The sequence below is a fragment of the Amphibalanus amphitrite genome, unplaced genomic scaffold (assembly GCF_019059575.1).
Source record: "Amphibalanus amphitrite isolate SeventyFive unplaced genomic scaffold, NRLGWU_Aamphi_draft 000872F_arrow, whole genome shotgun sequence".
NCBI lineage: Eukaryota > Metazoa > Arthropoda > Thecostraca > Balanomorpha > Balanidae > Amphibalanus > Amphibalanus amphitrite.
The window spans coordinates 77,794-104,913 of record NW_024882366.1 but is presented as its reverse complement, the minus strand read 5'-3'; the positions used below and the strand labels follow the sequence as shown (position 1 = coordinate 104,913).

The following is a 27,120-nucleotide window of genomic DNA, read 5'->3' as shown; positions in this document are numbered from 1 at the left end:
CTGAAAATTGAAGAGGATAAGCTCTTTTGTGGGATGTACTTGCAGTTTCAATTCAATGACATAAATTACTCGAAATTACCATTTAGATTGTACTGTACCATGACGAATCTACCATTGAAAGAAAATTGTATCATGACCCTGCTATAAAAAAACTGAAACAAGCTCCAATTGCATACCTATGATAAATTTGGCGATGTTTATAAATCTTGCTGCCTTAGACAAGCAAATCTTCAATTTGTTTCAATTTCAGTCGAGTTCTTCACCAAAAATCCATCGTATATCGACAACCAATGCCTATCACCGAAATCTTGTAGAAATCCTCAATCCCGCAAAATTTCGCAAGGCCGCTCTTTGTTTACATTATAGTGATGGGCCAATCTGACCGCTCAAGTACTTGTTTTGCGGGAGTAAGTACATTTTTGTCGTTTTTCAAACGGCTATAACTTGCAAAGTATAGCATCAATAGGCATTTTATGTATATCGTTGAAATCGGCAGAGTCTGGAGACTTAACTGGTAGGCAATACATTCCGATTCCTTTCAATTTTTAAACCCTGATAATCCCTTTAAGGGGAAAGAAACATCGAAATTGCTAGAAGCGTAGATGGCGCTTCTGTGACGATAAGCAAAGAAACCGGTCGTATGCTTTCAATTTTATTCGTCTCAACCCTAGTTGCCCAGCAACCTACTTAAAGTTTCCATTTGCAGTCACGTATCCCAGCAACTGGTAGTGTTTTTTACATTTGCTCTGGTACTGTGTCTGTTTTCGAACACGCATAGAGTAATTTATTTCGCTTCTGTCGGAAGTCGGCCAGTTTGTCGCAAGTTTGTCGTCGCCGTGCAGCGTGGTCGCCGGGTCGAGTATTTTCCTAGGTCAAGGCAATAACTTTGAAATTTTTTATTGAAGGTGTAAAAGCTATATGGCATCCTTAAACTCATTATCATTATCCGCGATACATTGGTGCAGTGCAGGAGTGTGGAGTCATAAGTTCCGTATTCCAACACCCTTGGCTGGAGCCGGAACTTAGAACTTTGGTCCCCATCGTGAGACTTTTGTCTATTCAGTATGGTATTATTGATTATATGATATTTAATACTTCCATTTAAACCTTTAAATCGCTATGTAAAATTTGGGGACATTAAAGGAAGTTGTTCACTTTCCTGAAATTAGTTTTTGCATTGGATTTATGATTTTTTATTCCAAAAATGATCAGCAAAGAAATATTCTCTTTATCTTAACATAGGGAGAACTATACTCCTTATAGAATATTGTTTGACACGGCAGCTTATTACGTGTTGACCAATCATGTTGCATTGTATAAACCCATTGGGCATTGGCTTTGTAAGCAGCATGCTGATTGGCTGACAACAATGTGGCTGCATTCCTCAGTAAGGCACGCATTCCTCTGCAAGGCGCCCTTTTCAGAACAAGAAATGGAATATCTTCATCTAGGGTGATTGTTGGGCCATAAAAGCTTCTGACTTGTGCTAGTCTCAGCTCAAGCTACAAAACTGCTATTCCAGTTAAATTTCCTATGTTAAAAGTGAACTATTTCCTTTAATCATGTCTCTGCATCATAGGTACATTGAGTCAACTATCAACTGAAACCTTTCTACTTACTGCTCCATTTTTTTAATAATGAGGCTTAGGTTGGGTAGATTAAAGTAGTTAAGTTAAAGGTTTCTGCACTGACCTTTTGTCTATCTCTGAAGTCTCAGTAAAATGTTCAGGCTTTGAGTGCCAGCCGCCAGGTCTGCAGGTTCAATGGATTTTTTGGTAATTCCATCCCAGACTCTGACTCTGGTCTCCAAAATTGATTCCAACTCTAACTGGTCTCTGACTAACCCTGGCTCTAACTCTGCAATCCTGATAAAAGCCCATTTTTTTCTACAGTTATATCCAATGTGCTTTTGCTATCTGTGCTGGTGTTACCATGAACCATATCACCACTCTCCCCGCAGAAGCAGCCTCAGACCTCGCATCATCTCACAATGGGTGAGCAGACAGACAGCGAAGCTCCGGCTCCGGCCGCGGCCGGCTACGTGCCCGGCCCCAATGCCATCGACATCTCCGGAGATGGCGGTGTCATGAAGGAGGTTCTGCGCGCCGGCACCGGCGACGACCAGCCCCAGTCTGGAGACAAGGTGTTCGTACACTATGTGGGCACCCTGGCCAGCGACGGATCAAAGTTCGACTCTAGCCGAGACCGCGGCGACAAGTTTGACTTCACACTCGGCGAAGGTATGTAGATTGTGGGTGTTGTGTTGTTTTGCAATAATAGTCGCATGTAACAATCGTTTTGTTGTTATAACTGTCATGGGCTTGAAATCATCTAGGAAAAGCGAGTTAACAGTCTTCATAACTTTGATCCTACAAAATGTACGTCTACAGAGTCCAGCAAATGTTTTGCCATGTACCAATTTAATAAACTGACTAAATTAAATGCGTGGTTGATAATATATGCCCTCATTAAGTTTATTGCATAACTTAACGGTTTTCTTTTTATCATTTTACGACCTTTAAATATAGCATGATTAGACTCTTGTCCACGTACTCCTGTAGCCCCGTCTAATTTTTACGTCTTCTTGTTCAACAGGCCAGGTGATCAAGGCCTGGGACCTGGGCGTGGCCACGATGCGTCGGGGCGAGCTGGCGATGCTGACCTGCCAGGCCGAGTACGCGTACGGCGCCAGCGGCAGTCCGCCGCGCATCCCGCCCAACGCCACCCTCTGCTTCGAGGTGGAGCTGTTCGATTGGCGCGGAGAGGACCTCAGCCGCAAGAAGGACGGCGGCATCGTGCGCAGACAGGTGGAGAAGGGCGCCGGCTTCGACACGCCCAACGACGGCGCCACAGTCGAGGGTGAGTGGCTGGGGAGAGAGGGGCGTTGGAGGACCGTGGTGTGAGGCAGTGGACAGTAGACGGAGATTTGAAATGCCGCAGGGACTCTCTTTCAGACTTTCGGAAGAAAGTAGTTTGTTATAGGACAAGGCATGAGCAAAATGGAAAAGAAACATTATTCGTTTTTCCCCTAAACCGCTTTTACTATCTCAGATTGGGTCGCCATGTCTAGAACATGATGGTCATTGCCGTTTTGCTATTAACTGCAACCTTGCATGAGAATGCGATAATGCAGTGTCCCAAAATTGAGTTTTGTCTTGGGTGTCAGAGGGGAAAATTACCCATCAAAAAGAGGGGAGAGAGTGAAAAACTGCTGATTCGATTAGATCCAAACAAGAGTGAAAAACGACAAAAAACATGCATTTTATTCTAAGGTGTAGGATGCTTGATGCTAAACCGGGCATCCACACAATTGCTCTTTCTTTAGGTAAAAATATAGGTTTTCTTGGTTGGGAGTGGAAAATTGTTCTTAAAAATTGGTGGTAAGAGTGGAAAATGAATTTCATTTGGATGTCGTTTCCCACCCAAATCGACAAATTTTGGGACATTGCGATAATGCATTTGCTTTTGCCACAACACGCGGGCTGTTTTCGGTAATTCCCGGCGAGTTCGCTGGATGATGACACCGGTGGACTTGATACTCCCCCTGTGCTGACAGTCTAGCAGGGCGAAATCGTTTTGACACTCCGTGCTCGCCTTCTGCAAACCACTGTCGGTGTAGATAGTATTAGGGGCGTCGCTTTTCAATCACCTCACCTCCCTTTCCTTTCTTGGAGGATGTGGATGCGGAAATAAAATAATCATCACTCCGCTCCCACAACTGATTCTGCCTTCCGGCCACCATATCCGGCTCAGTCGTCGAATAGCAACGGCCTGTATTGCCCGTGCGTGAACCTCAGCACCGCACTTTTTCCTTTCCCTCCAGGGGCATGGCGATAACTTAAATAATGAGCAGCATGCTAGTCACTGTACGCGGCCGTCAATTGTGACAAGTTTACAGGCGATATTCCCTCACCTCCTCCACAAAGTGCATCACCTCCACTGCTTAGGAATGTTTAACATTATTTTAACTTATCTTATAAACATCGCTTTTAATGTCGTATCCTGTGCGTTTTACACATTTGTTTTGCGTTTGTGAATTCAGCCGAGCTGATGTCTCTGCCTTCCACCGTTTTCAGTGTCGCTGAGCGGCAGCCTAGACGGCCGCGTGTTCGACGAGCGTGAGGTGACGTTCGTTCTGGGCGAGGGCAGTGAACACGGCATCTGCCCCGGCGTCGAGGAGGCGCTCGAGAAGTTCAAGACGGGAGAGCGCTCGCGTCTGACACTGACTGCCCCGTATGCGTTCGGCGACGACGGTCATACAGAGTACGGCGTGCTGCCCGGTGCCACTGTTCAGTACGAGGTCAAACTGAAGAGCTTTGAAAAGGTGAGACTGCAGCAGAGCTCACGCTGGAGCGAAAGAGTGATGGCACTGATCATCCATCGTTGATGGTTCCGTTCGTAATTACACAGCTACACTACACTGGATACACTGGTTATGCATGCTACATTCTCAATATGGTGCGGCACGTCTTCTCGCCATGCACAATAAGTGAAATTTCATCGATCTGCTCAAGTCTCTGCTCTGATATCCAATACAAAGGGCGTCACTCTGGTTATTCCCCGTAGCCGACCTTTCTCAGAAGCCGTCTGTTTGTTTGTAAACTGGTTCACCCTTGTTTGCTAACCGGCTCTGACTGGTGAGCTGGTGCCGTCCTGACGGACCCTCCGATAACCGGTCATCTCATCCATATTCATCACCGATTCAGACGTGATGATGGACCAACGACCGGGCGAGGACCGCTAAACGTGCCTGTGGGGTTTCTGCTGCGCAATCCGTTTGCAGTCTTAAATTCAGACAGTGCTAAGATCATGATATGGTTTTTGGGCGCCGAACCAAAGGATCCGCTGATAGATCGTCGATAGAATGGAAACCCGTCCTTCGATTCGCTTCCCTCCGCAGTGAAAGTTGTCGACATATCGTGCTCAATGTCGGGAGCAGCTCCAGTGCCAATCTACATGAACTCTGTTGACTCTCTGCCGTTCCCCGGATGTCCCCAGGCCAAGGAGCGCTGGGAGTTTGACGCCGCTGGCAAGCTGGAACAGGCCAAGCTGTACAAAGAGAAGGGCACCAACTATTTCAAGGCCGGCAAGTTCCAGCTGGCCGAGAAAAACTACAAACGCTGCGTCGAGTTCCTCGAGTTCGAGACCAGTGAGTAAAATGTCGCGACGGTCACCAGGAATGTTTGAGTTTGGGGGCGAGTAGGTAGTGGGAGCAGGAATCAGGACGTTTGTCGGGTTTGGGAGATCTGACAGGGACGCTTTGCATGTTCAAAATCAAGCAACTTATGTTTTGGTGTTCCTGGGACAGAACCGTGTCTTATCCATTATACTCATCACCCTCTTTCGTTCCGTATGTATCGAAAACTTTGGATAACACTGTCAGAGAGATATTGGCGTTCAACTTCAAGCAGTGTGACCCAGCTCCACTGAAGTCCGACCTCCGCTCGGAGCTACCCACCAAAATTACTTTCCTACTCCCCACCGCCACCCATCGCTCACCCAACCCGTCCGTGCGCGTCCCGCCAGGCTGGTCGGAGGAGGAGAAGCCGTTGGCCAAGGAGGTGGAACTGGCCGGCCACCTCAACCTGGCCATGTGCTACATCAAGCTGACCGACTACGTCCAGGCGCGCGCTCACTGCGACAAGGCGCTGGAGATCGACGCCAACAACGTCAAGGGACTCTTCAGGAGGGGACAGGTGGGTTCAGGGAAAGATGTGCTTCGGCGAAAGTAAAGGAGTATTGGTTTATTCAGTAATTGTGTAATGTGTTATCTTTCTTGTCCAGTTGAACGCCGAGCCTGCCAATCGATGGAACAGTTAATGATTCAAAAATGGATTGTCTGTCACCGCCGGTCAAACAACGGCTACATACTTTAATTCTGCGACATGCTCGGCCCTATCGGTGTTTTTTTCACTTTCTCTCGCCCTTGTGCCTGAGAAGTTTAACCGACACCGTGTCCCGCTCCCCAGGCGCTGGCTAAGATGAACGAGCCGGAGCTGGCACGGGCCGACTTCCAGCGCGTGATACAGCTGGACCCGCAGAACAAGGCGGCCGCCCACCAGGCGCAGATCTGCGCACAGCAGATCCGCGCCGCTAAGGCACACGAGAAGAAAATCTATGCAAACATGTTCGAGCGGCTCTCGAAAATGGAGGAGCGTGTGAGTGGACCGGGAAGGGTAAATTGAGGTGACTGGATTGTACGCTCATAGGATAGGCAAATCGATTTAATGGGTTCCGGTGGCGCTTGATGTGAATATGCTAGTACTTAAAACTTAGAATGATGACGCTGAGGCTCCCGAATACCCAATATTCGTTCGCCTCAACATTTGTCCTCCCTCTCCTCATCCTGCTCATCAATCTGGTAATCTGGTAGGTATATTTGTGAGTTGTTTCCCTCGCGCTAACTCCAACCGGTTTCCGTCACAGGAGTCGCCCGCCAAAAAGAACGAGGACTTCCAGATCGGCCACTTTGAGAAGAGCGGCGAGTCGGCGCCGGCCGGTGACGCCGGAGACGCGGCGCCCGCGGCACCGCCGGCCGACACGGAGGAGGCCCCCGCCTCGTGATCTCGCCCTGCGCGGCCGTCCCCGCCCTACCACTAGTCGCCGCGCGCCGGCCGCCGCCGCCGCCCGCCCGCCTGCCAGGGCGGCGGACCATCCGGCGGCCGGGACCCGGCCCGCCGCCGGGCTGCTCCAGCCCCGCGTCTGACCCGCTCCGGCCGGCGGCGCGCCTCCCCTCCCCGCCCGCCCCAGCTGCCGCCCCTGTTCCGCCTTCCGCTTGCTCTCGTCTTGCCCGTTGGTTGCGCAGATCGACTAACGCCGCCGGCGCGGCGGCGGTCTCGGCAAATCACTCATAGTGAGGCAGAAAGACTCGGAGTCGGCCTTTTGTTTCTTGTCCATGTGTGTGAAGCGTACGATTAAATAAATACATTCCGGTTCGCATGGCCCGTGTCCGATTGTGACTGAGATACAATTGACCAATCCGCCCGTCACCTCCGGTTATTGTCCAACCCCGAATCGCCCGGCGCATTCCCTCGTCGCCTCAGTCACTTTCATCGGACGAAACCCCGTCCGTCGCGCCAGTAAATAGATCGTGATTCATGACAGAAAGCTCGGAGACTTCGCCGCGTCACAAGCTCGACCACCAACAACGATAAGGATAAACATCTGTGGCTTGAACGACAGGTTATAGAAGTAGATCATTCCAGCGCACCACCCGGACGACAGCGATATGTAATCCCAGTCTCCCCGGGTGTGCTCAGTTCCCACTCTCTTTCGGAGAAGTGTCCTCAGAATGCGTCTCTGATGTTCTTCAGTTGCCGTACGGCCAGGTCCTCCGGCAGCGCGAACCGCAACTTCTCCAACCGGGCCAGGCACTGCAGCCCGTCGTCAAAGCCTGTGGCAGACGGGAGTGCATAAGATATTATAGGGGCAGGCATGCGCCAAAACTACAAAACGGCTACAGTGGCCGGGTTCTGGCCCTGGGTAGCTCCCGATTTACCTAGGCAGAAGGGTAGCAGAACAGTGAACTACGGGTATTGTCATCTGATCCAGTAAAGCTGTTGAAATGTAGCGAGGGATCCACAGATTCCTCGTCTGTGAATGCTGAAAGCTTGCAAGTCTGCAAGATGCTCTTCGTTAGCAATTATCACTCCTGTCACCTAACGACAGAAAAGCAGCATTTCCGAACTATGGTTCTAACTGGTTTCCGAACTACTACTGAGAATAAATCAACTACGATTGTGAAACTGTGCTAGTTTACAAATCATCGAGCCACCCGAACTACACTTTGTACGGCTAGCCGACCTCACCTGTGCTGACGACGTAGCTCCAGGGCTGGTAGTACTCCTCCGTGATGGCCTGTGTGGTCAGGATCAGACGCAGCCACGAGCTCAGCTTACGGGCGCTGCAGGGGAAGCAGGAGGGCGTCAGTGCTTACCGGGTGTTCGGACACGTGCTGTCACAGAGCGAGAAGACGTTTGCCGTTCGCCACGTAAGAAACAGTTGGTGGTTACGTTTTTTTTCACATTCTAGCCATGGCACGTTGGCATATGGCGATAGCTATTACGAGTATTCGAAACCATTGAATTTCATTACGAGAATAGCTATTACGAGTATTCGAGACCATTGAATATTCGAGACCAGTGCTATCCACACCACGATAAGTCACGACATAATATGTCTCCTAGCGACACTAACTTGAGCCCGGCGCAGACGAAGGCCTTGAAGTGGGCGTCAGCCGACCTTTTGAGCGGCGTGTGACTGGCGATAATGTTACCAATGGCGCTCAGCAGCGTCTGAAAGAGTGGCGCATACCAGGTCGGAGCATATATGTATCATACAACACCTCTGAGCACGGACAACAGATAGAAAAAGAAGAACTATAAGAGATAGCAATTTGGTATCATGTCTGGAAAAAATTAACATCTACGTCAGAGACGACTACAAAGGGTTGGCTGCCAAGGCGTAGGGAGAACACCGAAGAATCAAGGGCTCCACAAGTCGTCTGCGAACAAAGTAATCATATTTCGTATCGGCCATAATTGAGTCTCATTTGAGCGTGAAAACCGTCCTCTACCCGTTTTGTACGTACGTGTTTGCTGGTGATGGCCGTGCCGCCGACCACCGACAGGCCGAAGCTCTCAGAGAGCCGACGCTGCGGCGTGGCGTTGTACTGGTGACCCCGTTTGAGGCGGTAGTAGACCAGTATCAGGTCCCAGGCGTGCAGCAGACGCGGTGCCGACTGACGGGACGGCAGGCAGCCGGCGAACGGAACCACCGAACGGCTCTTGCTCAGCTGAAGTGGTGGGAGGAGATGGGGTAAATGACGTGGCAGCACAAGATAGCAAGGTGTTACCGCTGCTGCCTGCTGCTGGCTATTGATCAGCTTGCAAGGTTGATGCAACACAGTCGAGGCTTAGGTATTCAGGTGAGCAGTGAGCATAGCATCAAGCTGAGCGTGGAATCGTCGGAATGAACACATCATGCTCAAGACTCGTATCAATGCCTCGAAATATGTGACCCGAAATTATTTATCCTCAGTCAACAATTGACAGAACCCCTATTCGTGCCCTATTCAATCAAGTATTACCGTGCGACGTAACACCAGTCCATCTTCGCTCTATCTCATCGTAAGCCCATCGTATCTCTCAGACTCTCTCCCTCTCTTCCCTGACCCTCCGTACTTACCTGAAGGAGTCCGTGCTGCATCAGATCCCGGAGTGCCATGGCCAGCTCTCTCCTCACGGCCAGGGTCAGACGGTCCCCGGAGGCGGCCGGAGGTCCCGCGGCGTCCGAGTCGTCTGTGCCTCTGTCCGATATCTCCTGCTGCTGACGGAGGGACTCGCGCGCCAGCTCCGAGACGGCCGACACGGCCAGCTCCAGGCGCGCCCGCAAGTCACTGGTGGGGGCGGGGTAGGAGCAGGTTACAGCACATCAGAGTTGGAAGGCAGGGTGTGGATCAGACGGCGGTTAGAGAGCGGGTTAGGGGTTGGGCAGAGTAAAGACCGGGACTCAGTTGGTAGCGATTGCTGATTGCGATATAAAATATTCGACAGAAGAGAACTACTAATACGACACACCATGTATAAAGAGCGCAGACAACCGCGAAAAAACGCCTCAATATTCGAAGAAATACTTTGACAGCTTGCTAAAAATCAAATGTTCAACAAGCAAGTGACCACTGATGTTCTTTGTCATACAAAATGCAGGGCCATAATTCCTTTGGTTGATCCAATGAGGATACCGGTGAATACACGATCCCGTCAGTCCTGTAAACACGCACCCCCAGTGGTTGCCTCGCGGCGTCTTCTTGAGCTCGTTGCTGGAGAAGCGGTGCGAGTGTCCACCGCAGCCAAACTGCGTCAGCGTCATCAGCTGCAGCAGCGTCAGCGCCCGCCTCATCATCGAGCTCGTCTCCTCGTGAACGCTCTGAGGGGAGACACGCTCAGGATGAGGTCCAGAGGTCGGTTACACAGGGGCGAACAAAAACTTATGCCAAAGGACGCATGTGTGAGTTTCGGGAAGCAGTGTCATTACAAATATTACCACGATCACGAGCATTACACGATTAAAGGTACAATATGTTTTACATCACATAGGCACATATGACATAATGAACATTACTGGTCATTTAGACCGCTTTGTAAACAAGCAAGAGTCCCGTCAGTGTTTCGCAGTCTCTCTGTTCTCGCTTCGCCAAGTCCCACCTCTGACCTAATATTTGACAGTACCTCACGTCCTAGTCTGACCTAATGTTTGACAAGGTACCGTCTCTAACCAGTGCGGTGTTTGCCAGTGTCCCGTCTCCGACCTGCAAGTATTCGCCAATGTCCCGTATTTGTCGTGGTATTTGATAGGTCTTCCTCGCCTCTGACCTGGAATTTTCCGCTCCTGTGGTGTCGAGACGAGCGCCTCCTCAGCCGGGGGCGCTGACTGGACGAGTCTCCTGCCGCGCCACTATCGTCTCCAGAGGTGGACACTGCGCCGCCAACGCCGACGCTGCGCCGACAGCTGCCGTCACAGCCGCCATCCTCAGTCTCGCCTGGAGAAAAGATGGTTACTGTTAGATGGTTTATGTCCCGATAAATAGGGAATTTAGGAAATTGATGAGGTAATACTACAAAAAGTAGGGTATACAAACCAAATAGGTAGGTACCATCATCAACGCAGAAAACGTTATGAGCCAAACAGCAGCAAATGGAGAACGAAAATGTGTACAACTTCGTGAAAAGTATTTCATACGAGCCAAGTTGGAAAACCGAAACAGGCTGCACAGTGCACATAGCGGCATCCTGACAAAATTGGTCAGTTGCAAAGAGCTATTTAAAGTAGACATGCCAAGGCCGTGATAAAAAGTATAAAAGAGAAAATTCATCACACCACTGAGAAAGACTCAAAATCAGTGATGCAGCTCACCTCAAAGCCAGACACAAATCATCGAATAGAAAGACGCATCACGCGAAACGTTTACGTATAGTCGATGTGGCGCAACCAAATACGATAGCCACTGAAGGTAGCTAACGATAAAAAAACAGCAAAAAGAAGAAAACGACTTGAAACGCCCATCTTTAATATATCTGCGGCAGAATCACACATGCACAAAGCCAACAGCAGACAACCAACTTACCAAGCAGTGTCACAACTTAAACAAAAAATAGCAAAAGTCATTGCTGGCCCACTAAAAAGCAACAAAACGCACGAAATCATCTTTGGAATTTCCATGCCTGCCAATAGTCACAAACAACGAAACAAAAGCAGGAAACGCTCTAGCCATGAAACTTGGGCTAGTGACAACGCCAAAAGCTGCAAAAATGGAACGGCAAACGGGAACAGCATTCAACAGCGTTACCTTGCAGAAACGATATGAACCTCTCCAGATCCTGAACCTGTGTTTTCAGCTGATTCACCAGCTGCTCCTTCATTTTGAGCGGATTGATCAGCTGAACGGCGCGAGGCATTTGAGTGGGTTAGTGGGTTAAGAACCAGAGCAGAGCGAGCAAGTAAACCTACATCACCATACCAGATGTGTTACGGACGTGTTAATTTATTAAGAAGGGATTTGGGCTTTGGGTCGTGTTAGTTAGAAATGTTAGTCACATGATTCTCAGTAGCATCGTGAAGTGTTTTTCATCACTGAGACACACCAAATGTACAGTAAGTTACGATAAACGTCAGTTAAAAGCGAGGGTCCGGATTCGAAGAAGTCAGTGATCGTTGATCGCATTAGAAAATGGATAGTATACTCCTGATTACCCATTGATGCTTTCCACACACCTGTCCCACGGCGCAGTCCACCAGGCTCTTCAGGTCCTCGGAGGTCATACGGTCCAGGTTGTTCAGGTCGATGTTCAGCTTCCCCTTCAGCTCGTCTGCAAATAGTCGCCAAACCATCAGTGACAAGTTGACAACCGTTCATCGAAATGCATGAAAAATCGTCACACGGGAGGCTGGATGGGCAATATTAAGTTTTTCAGAGTAGAGATATGAATGAATATAAACATATCTTTCATGTGATGCCTACAACACACTAGATGACCAGACGAATCATTATACACAACGTCCTTAGCTGTTAGCAAGATGGCTCAAACTGTCGGGACATACCAATGATGACGCGCTGTTTCTCGAGTACGACGCTAGATGGCAGTCCGGCCTCGCCAGTCTCGTAGGCGTAGTGTTCGAGGTCCTCCAGCTGTGTCTTCAGCTGCTGCATCAGATCCCGCTGCTTGATCCGCTGCGTCTCCACCAGCTCCTGATGCTTCCATTCGTTCTGGGGGCCAACAGCGTAATGACACAGTGCTAATTAGTGATGTCAATTACAGAAAATTGGAATACCTATACCAAACCAAATACCAACCAAAACCGTGAGGAAATACCGAAACCGAACCAACCTTGGAACATGAGGCAAATACCAAATTTATACCAATTTTTCAGCCTCTTATACATAAGTGAGGGTTCATAATACCAACAAAATACCAAATATATTAGGACTGAAATACCAAATACCAAGTTGGTATCGGTTTGGTATCGGTATACCAAAAGGTTTGTATCCGATTGACATCTCTAGTGCTAATAGATGATAATAATCAATTAGCCAGGTCGCCAAATTATGACTACCAAGCAGTACAAACTGGATTTCCGGTCGAACGAACTGAATCGTCACAGTGCATCACTGACGACCGTCTCCCCTAGTCTCGTCCTTATCCTTTTATCCCATCTAAGAAACCCTCCCCAATGATCCCCAATGAAACCCTCCCCCGATTTTATTAGACCAAAGATAAGGGCCAACAAACCAAGCCAACCTTGGATACCATCCAAGACTTATCACAGAACATAGCAAAAAAAGTTACATTCAGCCCCGGGCAGTCCCGTCCTCCCAGCCCTGGTCACTCACAGTCAGTTCCTGTTCGTCATCCTCGTCCAGCTTGTACTGACGCACGTCCGGGATGCCGCGGAAGGCGAACGTCTCGAGCTCGCGCAGCAGCTGCTCCTTTTCCTCGCCGGGCGCCTCCACGATCTGACGCAGCCGAAACTGGACCTGCGGTAGAAGTGGGGAAACGAGAGTGTGAACGTGTGCACAGAACACATTGGATAACATATCAGAGAAGTAAAACTGAACCATGATGGTCATGTGATAGTGGAAAATGTAAAACATTTAACAAACAAACCATTTGATGGCTCAAAATATGCGGAACGTCGGAATGACTCCTCGGAATAAGAGGATTTCGAGATCGCATGAGCATTGACACACGCGCATTTTAGCATTCGTCAAACTGACCCATATCGACGTCACAAAAAAAAACAATGCCTTCGCTAAAAAAAAAAAAAACGTACGGTGATTAATTCTGAACACCCATAAAACGTTCATTACTCGGGAAGAGCTGTTGCTTCGTACCGTTTACTACATATCTGGCGCTAATGGTTAGCTTATATTACTGACAATAGATGGCGCCAGTGGTCTACGCCTGAAGGTATGCTGTACCGCACTACTCTATCGAGCATCGGGTATAGATGACGCTAGTAGCAAACTCGCGCAGTTACATCGGCATAGACTGCCCTCCCCTAAAAATCGGCTACGAAAGGGAAATGCGAAGAAACTAGAACGGTGGCAGATAAACATACGTGATATCTTATACACCATAACCGGAAGTAGCTGGCAAATAATGGGGTGAACGGTCATGACTTCATGGACCCTTTTCACGGTCTTGACTGTCTAACTTCACAGTTCATAAAATCATAAATCCGAAACTTCCTAGCGACGATGAGCCGCCTACCTGGGCAAAGTGTGTGGTGAGTGCCATCAGCGAGTTGTTGAGGTGCTCCTGTTCCTCCTCCAGTTTCCGGAGCCGGCCGAGGTCCGCCGAGCCGAGGGAGGACCGCCTGCTGAGGACGGGCGGACGATCAGCGGATGGACAACGGCGATAATCAGCTAGTGTTGGGCATTGCACAATTTTAGCAGCTAAATTGAAACGTTCATTATTTGAAGCTCAGATCGGTAGACTTTGACTTTCAAATCGGTAGACTTTGATGGCTTAGGCCTTAGATGCATTCGATATCAATAAATCAAAATAAGCATCAACCCATTACCAATTAATAAGTATTAATAAGTACAATAATTACAAATACGACATAAAATGTAGTATAAGCTGAAAATGTATTGAATGAAGAATAAGGCAAAATAATTTATTTTTGTTTACTGGGGTTCATTACTCCAGAAAAAAAAACACATTCTCTTCCCAAGCCATCGATACAAAACCCTTCCTCTCACAGAAGCGTCCACCCACCTGTCCTCCAGACAGAAGTCCCTGTCGTCCTGCTCGTCGTCTGCGTCGTTGGCCCCGAGCGGCGCCCAGCGCTCCCCGAGCGGCGCCCAGCGCTCGGCGGGGGGTCGGCGCTCCCAGTCCTCGTCTCCCGAGGAGACGGCTCCGTGCGGCCAGCCGCCGTCCGCACCGAGCTCCGAGTGCAGCGCCGACAGCTGGTGAGGAGAGGACGAGTAATGAGGGGAGGACGGCCGAGCGTAGGAGGACGGAGAGGACGGGGTGGGCGGCGAGGATAGGCTGAAGGCGGCAGTTGTGGTGGGAGGTGGGGGAATGGCCGGAATGGCACTGGTGTTGACGGAGGAATGAGGGCTGTATGGGTCAGCGGACTGAGCCGTGTCAGCGGCGGTAGAGAGGATCAGAGCAGAGGTAGATGTTGAGGAGGCTGCAGCTGGAGTGGAAGATGAGGCCACAGAGGTAGTAGCAGCAGAAGATGAAAGGGAAATACTGACCAAGTCAGATATAGCTTCAACAGTGCTGGGCTCTTCGCCCGCAGTTCCAGCTATGGTGGAAAGATGAACTGAGCTGACTGGTTGCTGTGTGTCTGTGGATGTTGAGTCCACTGCAGAACAATCAAGGGTGGAATCTTGGCCACTGGACTTGGAGACTGGCCCCATAGCAGACTGCATTGCAGGCATCACCGGCTTGTTATTTACAGTATGGGCGAGCTGCTGCTGATCTCCAGTCACCTGCTGTGTGCTGACCACCTCAGGCTGTATACCAGGCATACAGAATCCTTGTGATGTGGCCATTCCTTGCTGGATGTCCCCGGAGTGCTGTCGTGCCAGGAAGGGGTTGACCCGTGCCCTTGGAGAGCTGCGATTTCCAGCTGGTCTGGAGTCAAGCTGACTGTTGGGTTCACAAGCTGTTTCAGCTGATTCCTGTGAGGAATAAATCATCCAGTTGTGAATTTCACCAAAAGCACAGATTATGGGAAGCATAAGACAGGAAAGTTTGAATCTGTGTTTTGCCTTTACATCACTTTTACTTTTTACATCACTGTAGCCTGAAATAACGCTCTGAGGGTAGCCAAAGGATTTCAAATTTACCATCAGACATGTGCTTGGCTATCATGCTATGTAAATGTCAATTAACTTGGACTACATAAAAACACCCAAAACATTTATAAGGGTTCACAGTCCAGTCACAAAGGCTACAACTTATATGATGGCTTTGTTTACATGAACAAATGCATCCATAGAGCTCCAAGGCTCACCCCTGATGTTGGAACATGGTCCTCCGTCTTGAACGCCCATCCTTCATTGTCGTTGAGCTCGGAATTTGCAGCCATATGCTGGAAAATGGAAATTTACACGCCCTTGTCCCTTCGACCTTCGACAATGACAATGATCGTCACAAGACACGATCGAAAGGTTCCTGTTGCACTTCAGTTCAAAACAATATGGATGCGGGCATCGAGATTGCCCCAATACTGATACGAAGAATAAGTAAAAATGATCAGCCTTCTGAACCTATTCCAATTTAATTTGTATTGATGTAGGAGACCCACCCCACACATGCGCAGACCCACAACTCCCACGCAAACTCCCACGCAAAGTTGCATGCGCCGAAGGCGCCGCAGCTGCGCAGCAAATGTATGGCATTCAAGAACGATAAGAACCCGGTTTACATAGCATTTTTGACGAGGCTCTAGCTTGTTAATTTGGCGATAATTTCGATGCAGTGATCTTCAAATATTTAGAGGGGATCATTTTGTAAATTGTTAAGCACCATTGGCATCTTTTGCAACATCACGGACGGAGAAATAGGCTTGCAACAAACCCTATGTAAACGCGTCTAACATGCAGATAAACATATTTTACACCAAAGCTATGAGTTATCACTAAAAATGTCCTTCGTTCTTTTTATGACAAGTACCTACAATACAATTGTATAGGCCCAGTCAAGTTCGCACAGGTCTACACCTTTTTACGCCCAATTTAGGCGGAAGTGCACACATTTCATTAATAGTGCAGGTGATTTCGATGGTTCGGCATAGTGCCTTCATATATTGAATTGCGGCACGATATTCGTCATTGTGCACCACACTCCGTCATAGTGCAGTTAAAAGTGGCCCAGGTTCAGACATATTGGACTTAGTGCAAATAATAATTCGTCAGGTTAATTCAATTTCGACATACGGCATGTGCTTACGGCAACGTTCAAATAAATCCAGCACGGTATAAATAAGCGATTATGTAAACAAATCTCAACTTCCTACGCAACTTAAGCCCTCAGCAAAGCTCTGGAGCTAATGAAGAATGTGGGATGTCACGTGAACGTGAAATGCGCTACACCTTTTTACGGCCAAATATAGAAATAGTGCACACAGTTCAGTATAATAGTGCAACCGATTTCGACAGTTCGGCATAGTGCACCTCTAGTTCGGCCAAGTGCATGATATTCGGTAATAGTGCACACGTTTCAAATGAAGAGCAATCAATTTAGAAGATGGTGCGTTCAAATTCAATGAGCCGTAGGTTCAATTTCGTCATAGTGCACGGTTTTGTCATGTGGCCTGATAGTCGGCGTCCAGCAAAACGATTTAGGCGATGCTCAAATGAATTCGCTGCTGGATTGGGAAAATATTTTTGAAAGCCCCTATCTGCCTGTCAAGAGTAGCGTGAATCTTGGTCAAAAACCTGCTCAAATGCAGTTTCAGCTCTCAGGAATTAACTTATCATTAGTCTCGCTCTAAGAACTCGGTGACACGGTCGAGTGGCGGTCATGTGGCATTCAGGGCTTCTGAATCGGGTGCATATAACTTCGTTGCTGGTTCAAAAAGATCAGAAATGCTATGGATTCTTGTTATCGCCTTTCAGCATCATGGCGAATTTGATTGAACAAAGCCGAAAAAATATTGCTCATGCCGAATATATAAGCACCCGACGAATTATGTGCACTATGTCTTATATGATTGAAGCTAAGGCACCCAGATGAAACATTAAATACCCTCTACCTTTTGCATCCAGAGCAGTGCAGCTGGCTACTTGAATTTTTTGCGTTGCTGACTGACTACGAGTGTCATTGGAGGCTCAGGTAGCGTGAAATGTCAAATAAAAATTGTTATTACTTATTTATGCAATGCCGTGTTACTGAACAGTGCCTAAATTACATGCGGGACCCCGAAATTGAAACGATCTGACGAATAATGTGCGATATGTCTAATATGCCTGAACCTGGGTCACTTTAAACCTGCATTATGACGAAATGGCTGCAATATGGCGAATATCGTGCCGCGATTCAATATATCAATGCACTATGCCGTGCTGTCGAAATCGCCTGCACTATTTTTGAAATGTGTGCACTGCCGCCTAAATTGGGCCTTTTCATTACATTCATTAAAATCTCGTTAATTTTTATTAGCAGTAAAATTTCAATAATTTAGTAAAATTTCATTAGCAGCTTGTTTGAACGGCACCACGCTACACTTGATGAACAGCAAGAGCGTTGTCAAAAATATTTTCTAGATGGGGCACCGAATTCGCTTGAAGGTTAACTAAATTGCTTTGCGGTACGCCGAATACCAATGTATATGACGAAGCAATGCACTCTGGCGAAACTGAAATCGCAACTACTGAAAATGAATGCATTCTCTTTTAAATTGCTTGCACTGTTTCGGAGCCGTGTGCACTATTACTGAATTTCATGCACTCGGCCTAAGAAGCGGTGCACTATGCCGAACTGTCGAAATGGTTGCACTATTTCTGAACTGTGTGCACTATTTCTATATTTGGCCGTAAAAAGGTGTAGTCAGTCGGTGAGGGACAACGGAAGACTGAAGAGGAAGATGTCATAGGCCGTCGAGACAGCGGAAGTTAGGAGCAGCTCCTAGGGGCTTGACCCGGTCACAGGGCCACGGGCCCTCGTTGGTCGGAGACCAACGCAACCATCTATTGGTCCTATTTTCTTTGCCCGACTTATTAACCCGCGCGGGGCTGGGGGGGGTAAATTTTACCCCCCCCTCGCGAATTTTTGCGATATCTCAAAAACGGCGGCGCGCAGCGCCGCCAAACTTTCAGTACCTTTTCTTACATCAATTTGACACGTTCCCTGAAAATTTGAGCGAAATCCGTCGGAAAATTTTTGAGAAATTGACGTTTTAGTGACGTCATGTTCGTCATTTTCGCCTCAAAAACGGCAAAAGTTCAAACGCTGCTAACATCTTCATTTTTAAAGGAATCAAGACGTAACAAAAAGGTTATACGTAATTTTACTTTGTCTATCAAATGGCTATCTCGGTTTTTGAAAATTTTGGATTTTGGCCTAATTTTTTTCAAAAAACTTACTTTTTTGGGAAAATCATTATAAAATCCAAAATTTTGAGTCTATCGAAAAAACCGGAATATATGTCAGAGAAGTGGTCTATGTGCACCTACATACCAAATTTTAGAAGAATCGGTTCAAAAATGTGGGAGTTATTCAAAATTTTATGACGTCACGACACACAAAATTTTTGAAAAATGACTTTTTTGGAAGTTCTAGACCTCGTACGGAAACAAAAATAGCACCATTCGATTCGCCATGAAAAACTGCATCAGATAGACACCTTTTTAGGCCTTAACAACCAACTTCAAAATTTGACCTCACTTGACGTGACCTTGACCTGACCTCGACCTGAAATTCATCCAGAGGTGGTCCATATCACTTATTGAGTGTGCCTATTGAATTCTATGAGTAAAGTGACCCATAAAACATGTGTCGCACATGCCCTTTTCTATATTTTGTTTTTTGGTGACCTGACCTGACCTGACCTGACCTTGACCTTGACCTCTGAATGATATTGTATGCAACGAATATTGTCTTGGTAGCCTAAGAACACGTTTTGGGCGATCAGTCTCAGTCCATGACTCCATTCTTCGGCAACTACGGTGCAAGGCCGATACTGTAGGAACTTGCAATTTGTACCCTTGACCTGACCTTGACCTTGACCTCAAACTTTAAGTTAAGTACATGTTTTTAGTAGTTCGTGATGAGAGCTTTCGATTGGCGTTTGAATTTTCCAAATCGGACCGTTAGTTCGGGAGATAACAGGGGGGTAAAATTTACCCCCCCCCCCCAGCCCCGCGCGTTCGGCTGGAGACCCCAGCCCCGCGCGGGTTAAGGGGCTGCTTTTCGATCTGATCAGCTGAATAGCTTGCAACTGGAAAACTGTCACGCCATCTTCATTTAATCTTCAGATAGCTTTCTACTTGGCTTTTTGGATTCGTTTGAATCCAGGCTCCAGCTGACCTCGCCGACCGTCCAAGAGAGTAGGTAGAGATGACGCCATCCCCCCCCCTTGACGGTTTTTCGCGATTGTTCGGAACACGCTGGCGATAGAGAGCACTGAAAGCTGACACAAATGACCTTTGATTCAAGCCGGATCTTTTGAGTGACACCGAATACCGATTGTATTTCCAGGTCAGGTCGGGTCACTGACCTATGAGGCTATGACCGATGACGTTATACCTAAGTGAACCATTGCACGCTCAAAAAGATCGCAACTTTGCAACACCCTCAGTGCCAGAGTCGAGCTTTCACAAGGTAATGAAACTTACAGGACTCCTTAGTAACCTATCGAGGTCTCACTGCTTGTGTATCTATATCTCGAATTTTTCCTAAGGGTCACCTGAGGTCAAGTAGGTCACGTGACCTCACGCTCACCCCAACCTTATACCTAGTGCCTAAGTCAAAGGGGAAATATGCACGGAATGTTTTGACACTGGAAATGATCTAAAAATACCTCAAATTAGGGTTCCGTACATGGACTAACGATTTAATGCATTCTTTGCAAGTTCCGACTCGAGGGCTAACTTTTGCATCTTTGACCTTGGGTGACGTCATTTATGACGGCACCTAGGTCATGGGAGTTGTTCGGCTATATCCATCGATAAATTGAGCTCGCGAATCGGGAAAGCCACCATTGGACTTGGCAAGACTGGATAGGTACATGCCAAATCGAATGATAGGTATATACGATTTGACCTCCTTTGACCAGCTCCGTGACCTGAACTTAACGCAAGGTGACCTGACCTTCCGTGACCTACTCACCTGACCTTAACCTTAACGCACCTTGGGTTATAACCAGAACAAAATGCATGTCATTCAACACGCCTGAGCGCGACGAACACAACGATGCCAAAATATCCGGGCTCTGCTGCAATGTTGGCGAAATTATTTACCAAAAACCGAGCTTGCACCTCGAAGCACTTGACCTGACCTCAGAGGTCACCAAATGATATGAGATCTTGAAATCAGATACCAGTCGCTGCGTCTTGTAAAGGCGCACGCACACACTCGTTTTTTTGCGAATCGCGAGGCTCTAGAGACAAGATTGATTAGGGGGCGAAACGGCAAAGGGGTCGTACCCGCCCGCACTTCCCCCCTTTCCTTGGCAAGGGCGCTTGTGGGTACCTACAAATACGAAAAACGAATAGGTTCGGCAATGGTTCACATTCGTAATAACTATACTCCAAGACGAATGACGCCATGAAAATAAAAATTCGATGTTCGTTGTAACTCAGCAATATCAGAATGCATTGTTCCACATACATATCTTTCATTTATATGAAGAGGTCTAATTATTAGGTGCATGCCTACATAGATTGGTCTACACACATGTGTCATCTGTAAGTCTAGGTAAGGTGCTGTTCCAAACCTGTTTACCTATTTTTTGGCTGGTGATTGACCCGTGGTTATGAGGGCGTGGAGCCGTTCTGAAAATTCATTGCGTGTATTTTTCTAGCTGTAGGTACCATACGAACTACCTACGTCATACATTGAATCTTACGAACGCCCTCATATAACGAAACGTTCATTAGGTAGAGGCTATATACCATAGGCAGTCCGGCTCATTTAAAGGTAGTGTGCCACCTTTGAAAGATTTCCCATTTTATTTTTCCTAGGATAAGAAGCTTCTGTTTTTACCTAATATCGCAAAAAAATCAAAAATGGGCCTGGAATAGTGCCTTTTTCGCCTAAAAGTTTATCGGTTTTTAGATATGTATAACAACTGTAGTGGGCTCACCTGCAAACAGGCGTCGGGCAACAATCGCGAATGCGGCGCACTTGTGACAATAAGCAAAGGTCATTATAGTGTTACGACCATACGACGTACGGGAATGAGTTATCAGCTGTCTAATCGTAGACAACACAATGTCGAGCCTTAAACTGTAAGCCCGAATTGGTATTGTTTCTTTTATTTGGCTGTCGAACATTATTTATGGTTTGAAATATGATTTTATGTAAAATAATTGATATGAAAAAGCCGTCTTATAAGTTATGACCCCATTTCACCACACGCAAGTGGCAGAAATGACAATGATCAGCTGACGCATTTTTCTTGGCCGAAGTCAGAGGCTGCACCACAAAGTATGAGCAGAAGCCGCGCCCAAAGCCAAGGCCCCGGTAACGTGAGGTAGCCGAGTCGGGGCAGCGCAGGGTATATTGGGGCAGCGTGCGCTGACCCAAGCCGGGGCCGCAGCTTTGGGCGCGGTCTACCGCATCCCCGCGGGCAGCCCCGGGCTATCACATGACACCGGGAGGACGCGCGGCTCCGGCTTGGGTCAGCGCACGCTGCCCTGACTCGGCTACCTCACGTTACCGGGGCCCTGGCTTCGGGCGTGGTCTACCGCACCACCTAACAGGCGTGTTCGAAACCGCAGGAGCTGATGATGAACGGGTTTATCGAAACTTGATTGGATGAGCATATCGGTAATAGCGATTTCAGTGTGTGCATTTATTGTTCATAGTGGTGTGAAATGTGGTTGGGGTACGACCGACAACCCGTCGGGGCGAATTTCGCACTGGGGTACTCAAAATTTGAAGAATTTAAGACGTTTCCATGAGTTTTAAAGGTATGGATAAGTTCTAAAAATCCGGTTCTCCTTATCTGGGCCATTAACTCCATACGGTCCAGGAAAGCTGGCACACTACCTTTAAACTTATCTTATTAGCTTAGCTTGCAATCTGCCCATCCTTTCACCGCACGGGTACATGCATCAGGAACATCGCCGCTGTTTTTCCCACCGTTCGGCTCCCGTTCAGGGGTGCAACATTCGCGGTGTGACCGATTGCACCAGGGCCGTGGGCGGGACGACCCCGACGGTTGAATCTGGTGCAGAGCCTGGGAGCCTCTCCCCCTCGTGTCAGCCCCGCCCCTCCTCTCCTCTTCACAGCCCCTCTCCGTGGAGCCCGGGGCGGGCACGTTCCGCCAGTCTTGTGCCAGCCTCTTCAGTGAGAGGAGCGGTCGGATCGCCAGTCATACACAGTGTGTAGACTCGGCTGGCCTGTGCCTGGTGCGTTACACCGGGGAGCCGCCGGAAGGTGAAGCGATGTGGACCGTCACCAGACTGGCGACCCTGCTGTCGGTCGCCACACTGGCTTCACAGGGTGAGAGAAACGGCTGCAGCATGCGTTGTGACTTATTTTCATTTAGCAAGTGATGTTGCATTGTTTCGTGCTACTGCTAATTGTTCGGTGCGCATGGAAGCTGGAAATAATTATGATATTTTTATCTGTGGCTTATTTTTGCCAATTTTAAGTTGATTGCTTTTTTAATACGTAGGTCTGCAGTCACAATTATAATGCCTATGTATGCTTCAATAAAATGTGACAACTTTGAAGGATCAGACATACCTTATTGTTAATTGGAATCACAAGGATCTACAAAAATCTCCCCGCCATCCGACTTCAAGCCTCTGCCATCCCTCAGACCACCTGCCGGGCAGCTGCATGTTCGAGGGTCGCTCCGTCCCGGACGGGGCGCGGATGGCCAAATCGGACCCCTGTCACCTGTGCCACTGTCACGGCGGCCGGCTGGAGTGCGTGTGGAAGCACTGCGGCCCTCCGCCGCCCGGCTGCCGCACCCTGGAGACGGACAACGCGTGCAACCAGACCGTCTACGTGTGTCGTAAGTCAGCTGAGACGCTCCCGGGATGATTTATAGTCCGTGTGTTTGGTAATCGCTTATGGTAATCGTCAGCAAAGTTAATGGTGCTATTTATTATCTGTAAATTATACACGTGCTTCATTCTGAGGGTTCAATTGGACCTGGCGGGGTTTTGCAATGTATGTCATGGAAGCTCAATAGCAAGCTCGCATGCAAAAGCAAGACGATGCTACTTTAAAGTGACACTTACTTATCAGTTGCATTCTTTGTAGTAAGACATCATGTTCTTTCAGCCCTGCCCGAAGATAACGACAACACAAGCTCATCCAGTTCTTCTGAGAGTTCCACGTCATCGACCACCCTCGGTCCGTACTTTCCAGCTCTAACCTCGTCTACGCCGTCCTCGGACTCGCCTCTGACAACGCAGTTCTCCCTGCTGCCGCCACCTCTGCCGTCTCTCTCGCCCTCACCGGAGGGGCGTCAGTCCGAGACGGATGAGCCAGGCACGGGACCCACCTACTTCAACGAGTTTTCGTCGGCGCCGATGAACTTCAGCGCTGCGTTGAGCCGCGGTGAGGGTCCACGCTCACCGAGTCGTCAGCCAGAGCGACAAGGAGATTCAGCAGAGGACGACCGACTTCACTTCAGCTCTCCCAAGCCCTGGGAAGGACTGTCCGATGAAGAGACTTCAGAAAGAACGTCTGAGAGGAGTACAGTCCGGAACACGCAGAGGACATTCGGAAGAACGAGCTATCGTCCGGGGTCGCGGAGGCCGTTCCGAATTTCCAGGCCACACACAGTTTCACCAGCCGAGCGAGAGGAAACGCAGGCCACGCAACGTACAGACCGTTGGACCTCCACAAAGGCGTTGGGAAGAACCCAGTCGAGTACATCATCAAGGGACACTACCTGGACAACGCGAACAACACCGCGAACCAGGCCATGGACCACATCACAAACGACCGTGCGCAGTTCTTCGTTATTCCGAGAGAAGGGTTCAGCTAGACCGAATTCAAAGCCTCGGCTCCGGTTCCCGAAGCGGCCGAATTTGCTCTTGGCTGTCCGGGAGAGGCTACGATCGGAGGAAGATGACGATGAGGAAACCACCCGGCCTTCGTTCCATCAGCCTGACTCTGAGCCTCTCCGAACCACCCACCACCCCATCCTGAGACCCCGCATCCGTCCTCTGTCCCTCGCCGAGCCCAGCAAACTGGTGCAAACCACGGCCGAGCCGGAGACGGTCTCAGTCCCCGTCACCGATCCTCGCAGACTAGGATCTCGTCCCAGTCGTCGACAGCTGAAGACCCTGTCCACTACAAGACATCGCCTGCAGAGGCTGTTCCCGTCTACGGTCAGACCGGACACCGGTAGAAGCTCCGAAGATCTGCGCTCGCGTGAACCCGACCTCACGACAATCAAGCCGGAGGCTTCCACGTTCTCCTCTTTTCGACGACGGGTGAGACCGCTATCCGCCTTCCAGTCTCTCAGTTCCTCGAGCCCCATCCCTCGACCCCGCTCTCGATTTCCCTCGACATCTCCGCAAGGTCGTCTTTCCTCTTTCTCCCCTTCTAACTTTGACGTCATCTCCCCCTCCAGTCTAGGCAACACAGATCGCTCCAGTTTCCCTACATTCCAAGAAGCCAGCGCTAGTACGTCCGACAGTGCTACTCCACTCGAGCAAGGGCCTCCGCTCCTCGCGGTGCCAGCAGCGGTACCCCTGGCGGCTCCTGTGGTCAGCTTTGACTACGATCTGGAGGACGACAGTATCGACCTCACAGAGTACGAGTTTCCGGAGTTTGGTCGCCGCCTGAGGCGCGAAACGTCAAAATCAGATTCGCAAAAAGACGTCGAACAAGAGAGAAGAGACACCGGTGGGTCTGGGGCGAAATGTAGAGGAAGACGAATCGAGCGAGATGAACAAGCTGAAGAAGGAGAGAACTGGCGAGCTAACCGTCTTCGACGCTCACTCCTCCCTGGCGACGAGAGGCACGATCACGGACATCACGGACATCATCGTTCCCATCCTCACTCCCGAGACCATCGTGATCCCGATCTAAATCGCGAAGACGACCTGAAGTCGAGTCGAAACCGGCTCGGTGAGTACCGAGGAATCGGTGCGAAGAAGACCGAGAGAAATTTGCGTCGACCGGGCCGCCGTATTGAAGACAAGAAAGCAGAAGAGGACTTCAGAAGTTTCCAGGCTCTGGGACAGAACCCGAATGAGCTCAGCGTCTGCTTCGTCTCAGGACTGCGGTTCAAGCTGGGAGAAGTTATAGGTGAGTGAAGCTTTGCATATGTATCATTTTGTAATAGCATGTCTAGAACATCGTTTATAGTTTTTGAGCATTATACGAATTACGAATGCTAGAAGTAATCAATTACAAGCAACATTTATATAACGCCCTGCAAATATAATTGTCCGAGATATAGAACCCGTTTATGACAGGAACATAAGACATGCATGCAATATGCATAGATACCTACATTAGTGCATGGAAGCACTCATGTGCACATATACCTAAGTAGGTATATATGCATGCACCAAAGATCTATGTCCATACATAGGTGTGTTGTGTGTGCATCAACGCTTAAATAATATCGCAGCTCAGCCGGCAAAAGAGCTGGCAATTATTAATTAAATACCCAATGGTCCAAACATAAAAGACCGTCTCAATGCCCGAATATGAGCTAATCATTATCAAATAAAACGTCAGGAATTAAATATTTCTAAACTTTCGATTCAATGAATTGCTACGCTACATTATCAAATAATGATATACCTAATTAAGGTTATACTCACTTTAGCCATTTAAAAAAGGCAGTTGCAATAATTCGACCACATCTATATAATTTCATCGGATCAGGCATGAATCTTTATTCATTTTACGCACATCAGGTGTGGTTCCACAAAAGTCAAATTAAATGTAAAGGTCCTGCGAACGATCCGATGCACATTCCGGCCCGGCCATAACAGCCATTGCGAGACGCGTTTCTGTACGCAATTAGACGTCCCTGGCCGGCCTGCAATGGCGCAGTTACGAGACGGCCGGTGACGAAGCACGCCCGGCGCCGCGGCGTGTGCCCTGCCGCTCTCAGTGGGCCAACTGTCACGAACTCGGCTGAGCTACATCTCTTGACCTCTGACCTTCGCACGGTGCGACCTGCCATTATAACGGGGCTAACGCCGCGGGCAGACACATTCCCACCATTGCGTTCACCCGTCTGCGCCGCCGCCCACCGTCAAAGCTATACCACAACCGCCGCCGCAGCCCGCAGCTGCCGTCACTTCCATTCAAGCCGTTCATACAAATTACGACGTCATTCAAGGCATCCCCGCCCATCCTCTGTGAACTCTGTGGTTGTGACGCCGGTGGTAGCGGCGGTGGCTGTTGCGATAGGGCGGTATACGGTGGCGAGGCGATGGATGGGTGGAGGGCATGGCACGTCTCTCTCTCTCTCTCTCTCTCTCTCTCTCTCTCTCTCTCTCTCTCTCTCTCTCTCTCTCTCTCTCTCTCTCTCTCCTCTCACTCACTCACTTTGAATGCTTGTGAGACAGAGGCTTGGTGTGCTTTGACGAAGGTCGACAGGTCTGCGCCTCTCATCGCTACTGTTTACCTCCCGTTTCGTGATGGGCACTTTGCAGATAATTATAGGGCTATGTGGGTCGACAGGAGAGATGATTAACTATTAGCTGCTATTAAGCTGCTGCCTTCGCAGTATACGGTTCGCTTATTTCAGTTGTTTGTGACCAATGGCGACGTTTACGGCTTTTTGCATATACCTATCAGACGTCTCCGTGCGCCGTCTTACAATACAGGAGACTACAATACTGAACAACAAACTAACAAATGGGAACGCTCTGAACAGCCATCTTTCATAGCGCGTGAGTGCGCAGTCGACCACCTCAGCGGGAGCGCACCTTGACTTCGAAAACGA

The 27,120-nt window shown here is 48.8% G+C and overlaps 2 protein-coding genes across 8 annotated transcripts; one reads left to right on the top strand and one right to left on the bottom strand.

Moving 5' to 3' along the window:
- The first annotated feature begins 612 nt into the window (after window positions 1-612).
- LOC122367476 (peptidyl-prolyl cis-trans isomerase FKBP4-like) lies at window positions 613-6,941 on the top strand. 2 transcript variants are annotated; one of them, XM_043340582.1, is made up of 8 exons: window positions 613-871; window positions 1,961-2,240; window positions 2,596-2,859; window positions 4,077-4,324; window positions 4,999-5,149; window positions 5,527-5,696; window positions 5,970-6,158; window positions 6,427-6,941. In XM_043340582.1, the coding sequence occupies exons 2-8, from the start codon at window positions 1,991-1,993 to the stop codon at window positions 6,562-6,564; spliced, it is 1,410 nt and encodes a 469-aa protein (XP_043196517.1). In that variant the 5' UTR covers window positions 613-871; window positions 1,961-1,990; the 3' UTR covers window positions 6,565-6,941. The 2 variants fall into 2 exon arrangements, with proteins under 2 accessions (XP_043196517.1, XP_043196516.1); XM_043340581.1 differs by having other exon boundaries at window positions 829-859.
- Window positions 6,874-15,871, bottom strand: LOC122367475 (RUN domain-containing protein 1-like). Of its 6 annotated transcripts, none has more exons than XM_043340576.1 (15): window positions 15,529-15,868; window positions 14,765-15,193; window positions 14,280-14,470; window positions 13,770-13,878; window positions 12,890-13,033; window positions 12,100-12,265; window positions 11,773-11,867; window positions 11,348-11,438; window positions 10,374-10,540; window positions 9,782-9,927; window positions 9,187-9,397; window positions 8,591-8,794; window positions 8,197-8,294; window positions 7,809-7,903; window positions 6,874-7,393 (listed from the first exon to the last, which is right to left on the bottom strand). In XM_043340576.1, the coding sequence occupies exons 1-15, from the start codon at window positions 15,601-15,603 to the stop codon at window positions 7,287-7,289; spliced, it is 2,328 nt and encodes a 775-aa protein (XP_043196511.1). In that variant the 5' UTR covers window positions 15,604-15,868; the 3' UTR covers window positions 6,874-7,286. The 6 variants fall into 6 exon arrangements, with proteins under 6 accessions (XP_043196511.1, XP_043196513.1, XP_043196514.1 ...); XM_043340578.1 differs by having other exon boundaries at window positions 13,770-13,875; window positions 15,529-15,866; XM_043340579.1 differs by lacking the exon at window positions 14,765-15,193 and having other exon boundaries at window positions 15,529-15,871.
- Window positions 15,872-27,120: the final 11,249 nt, after the last annotated feature.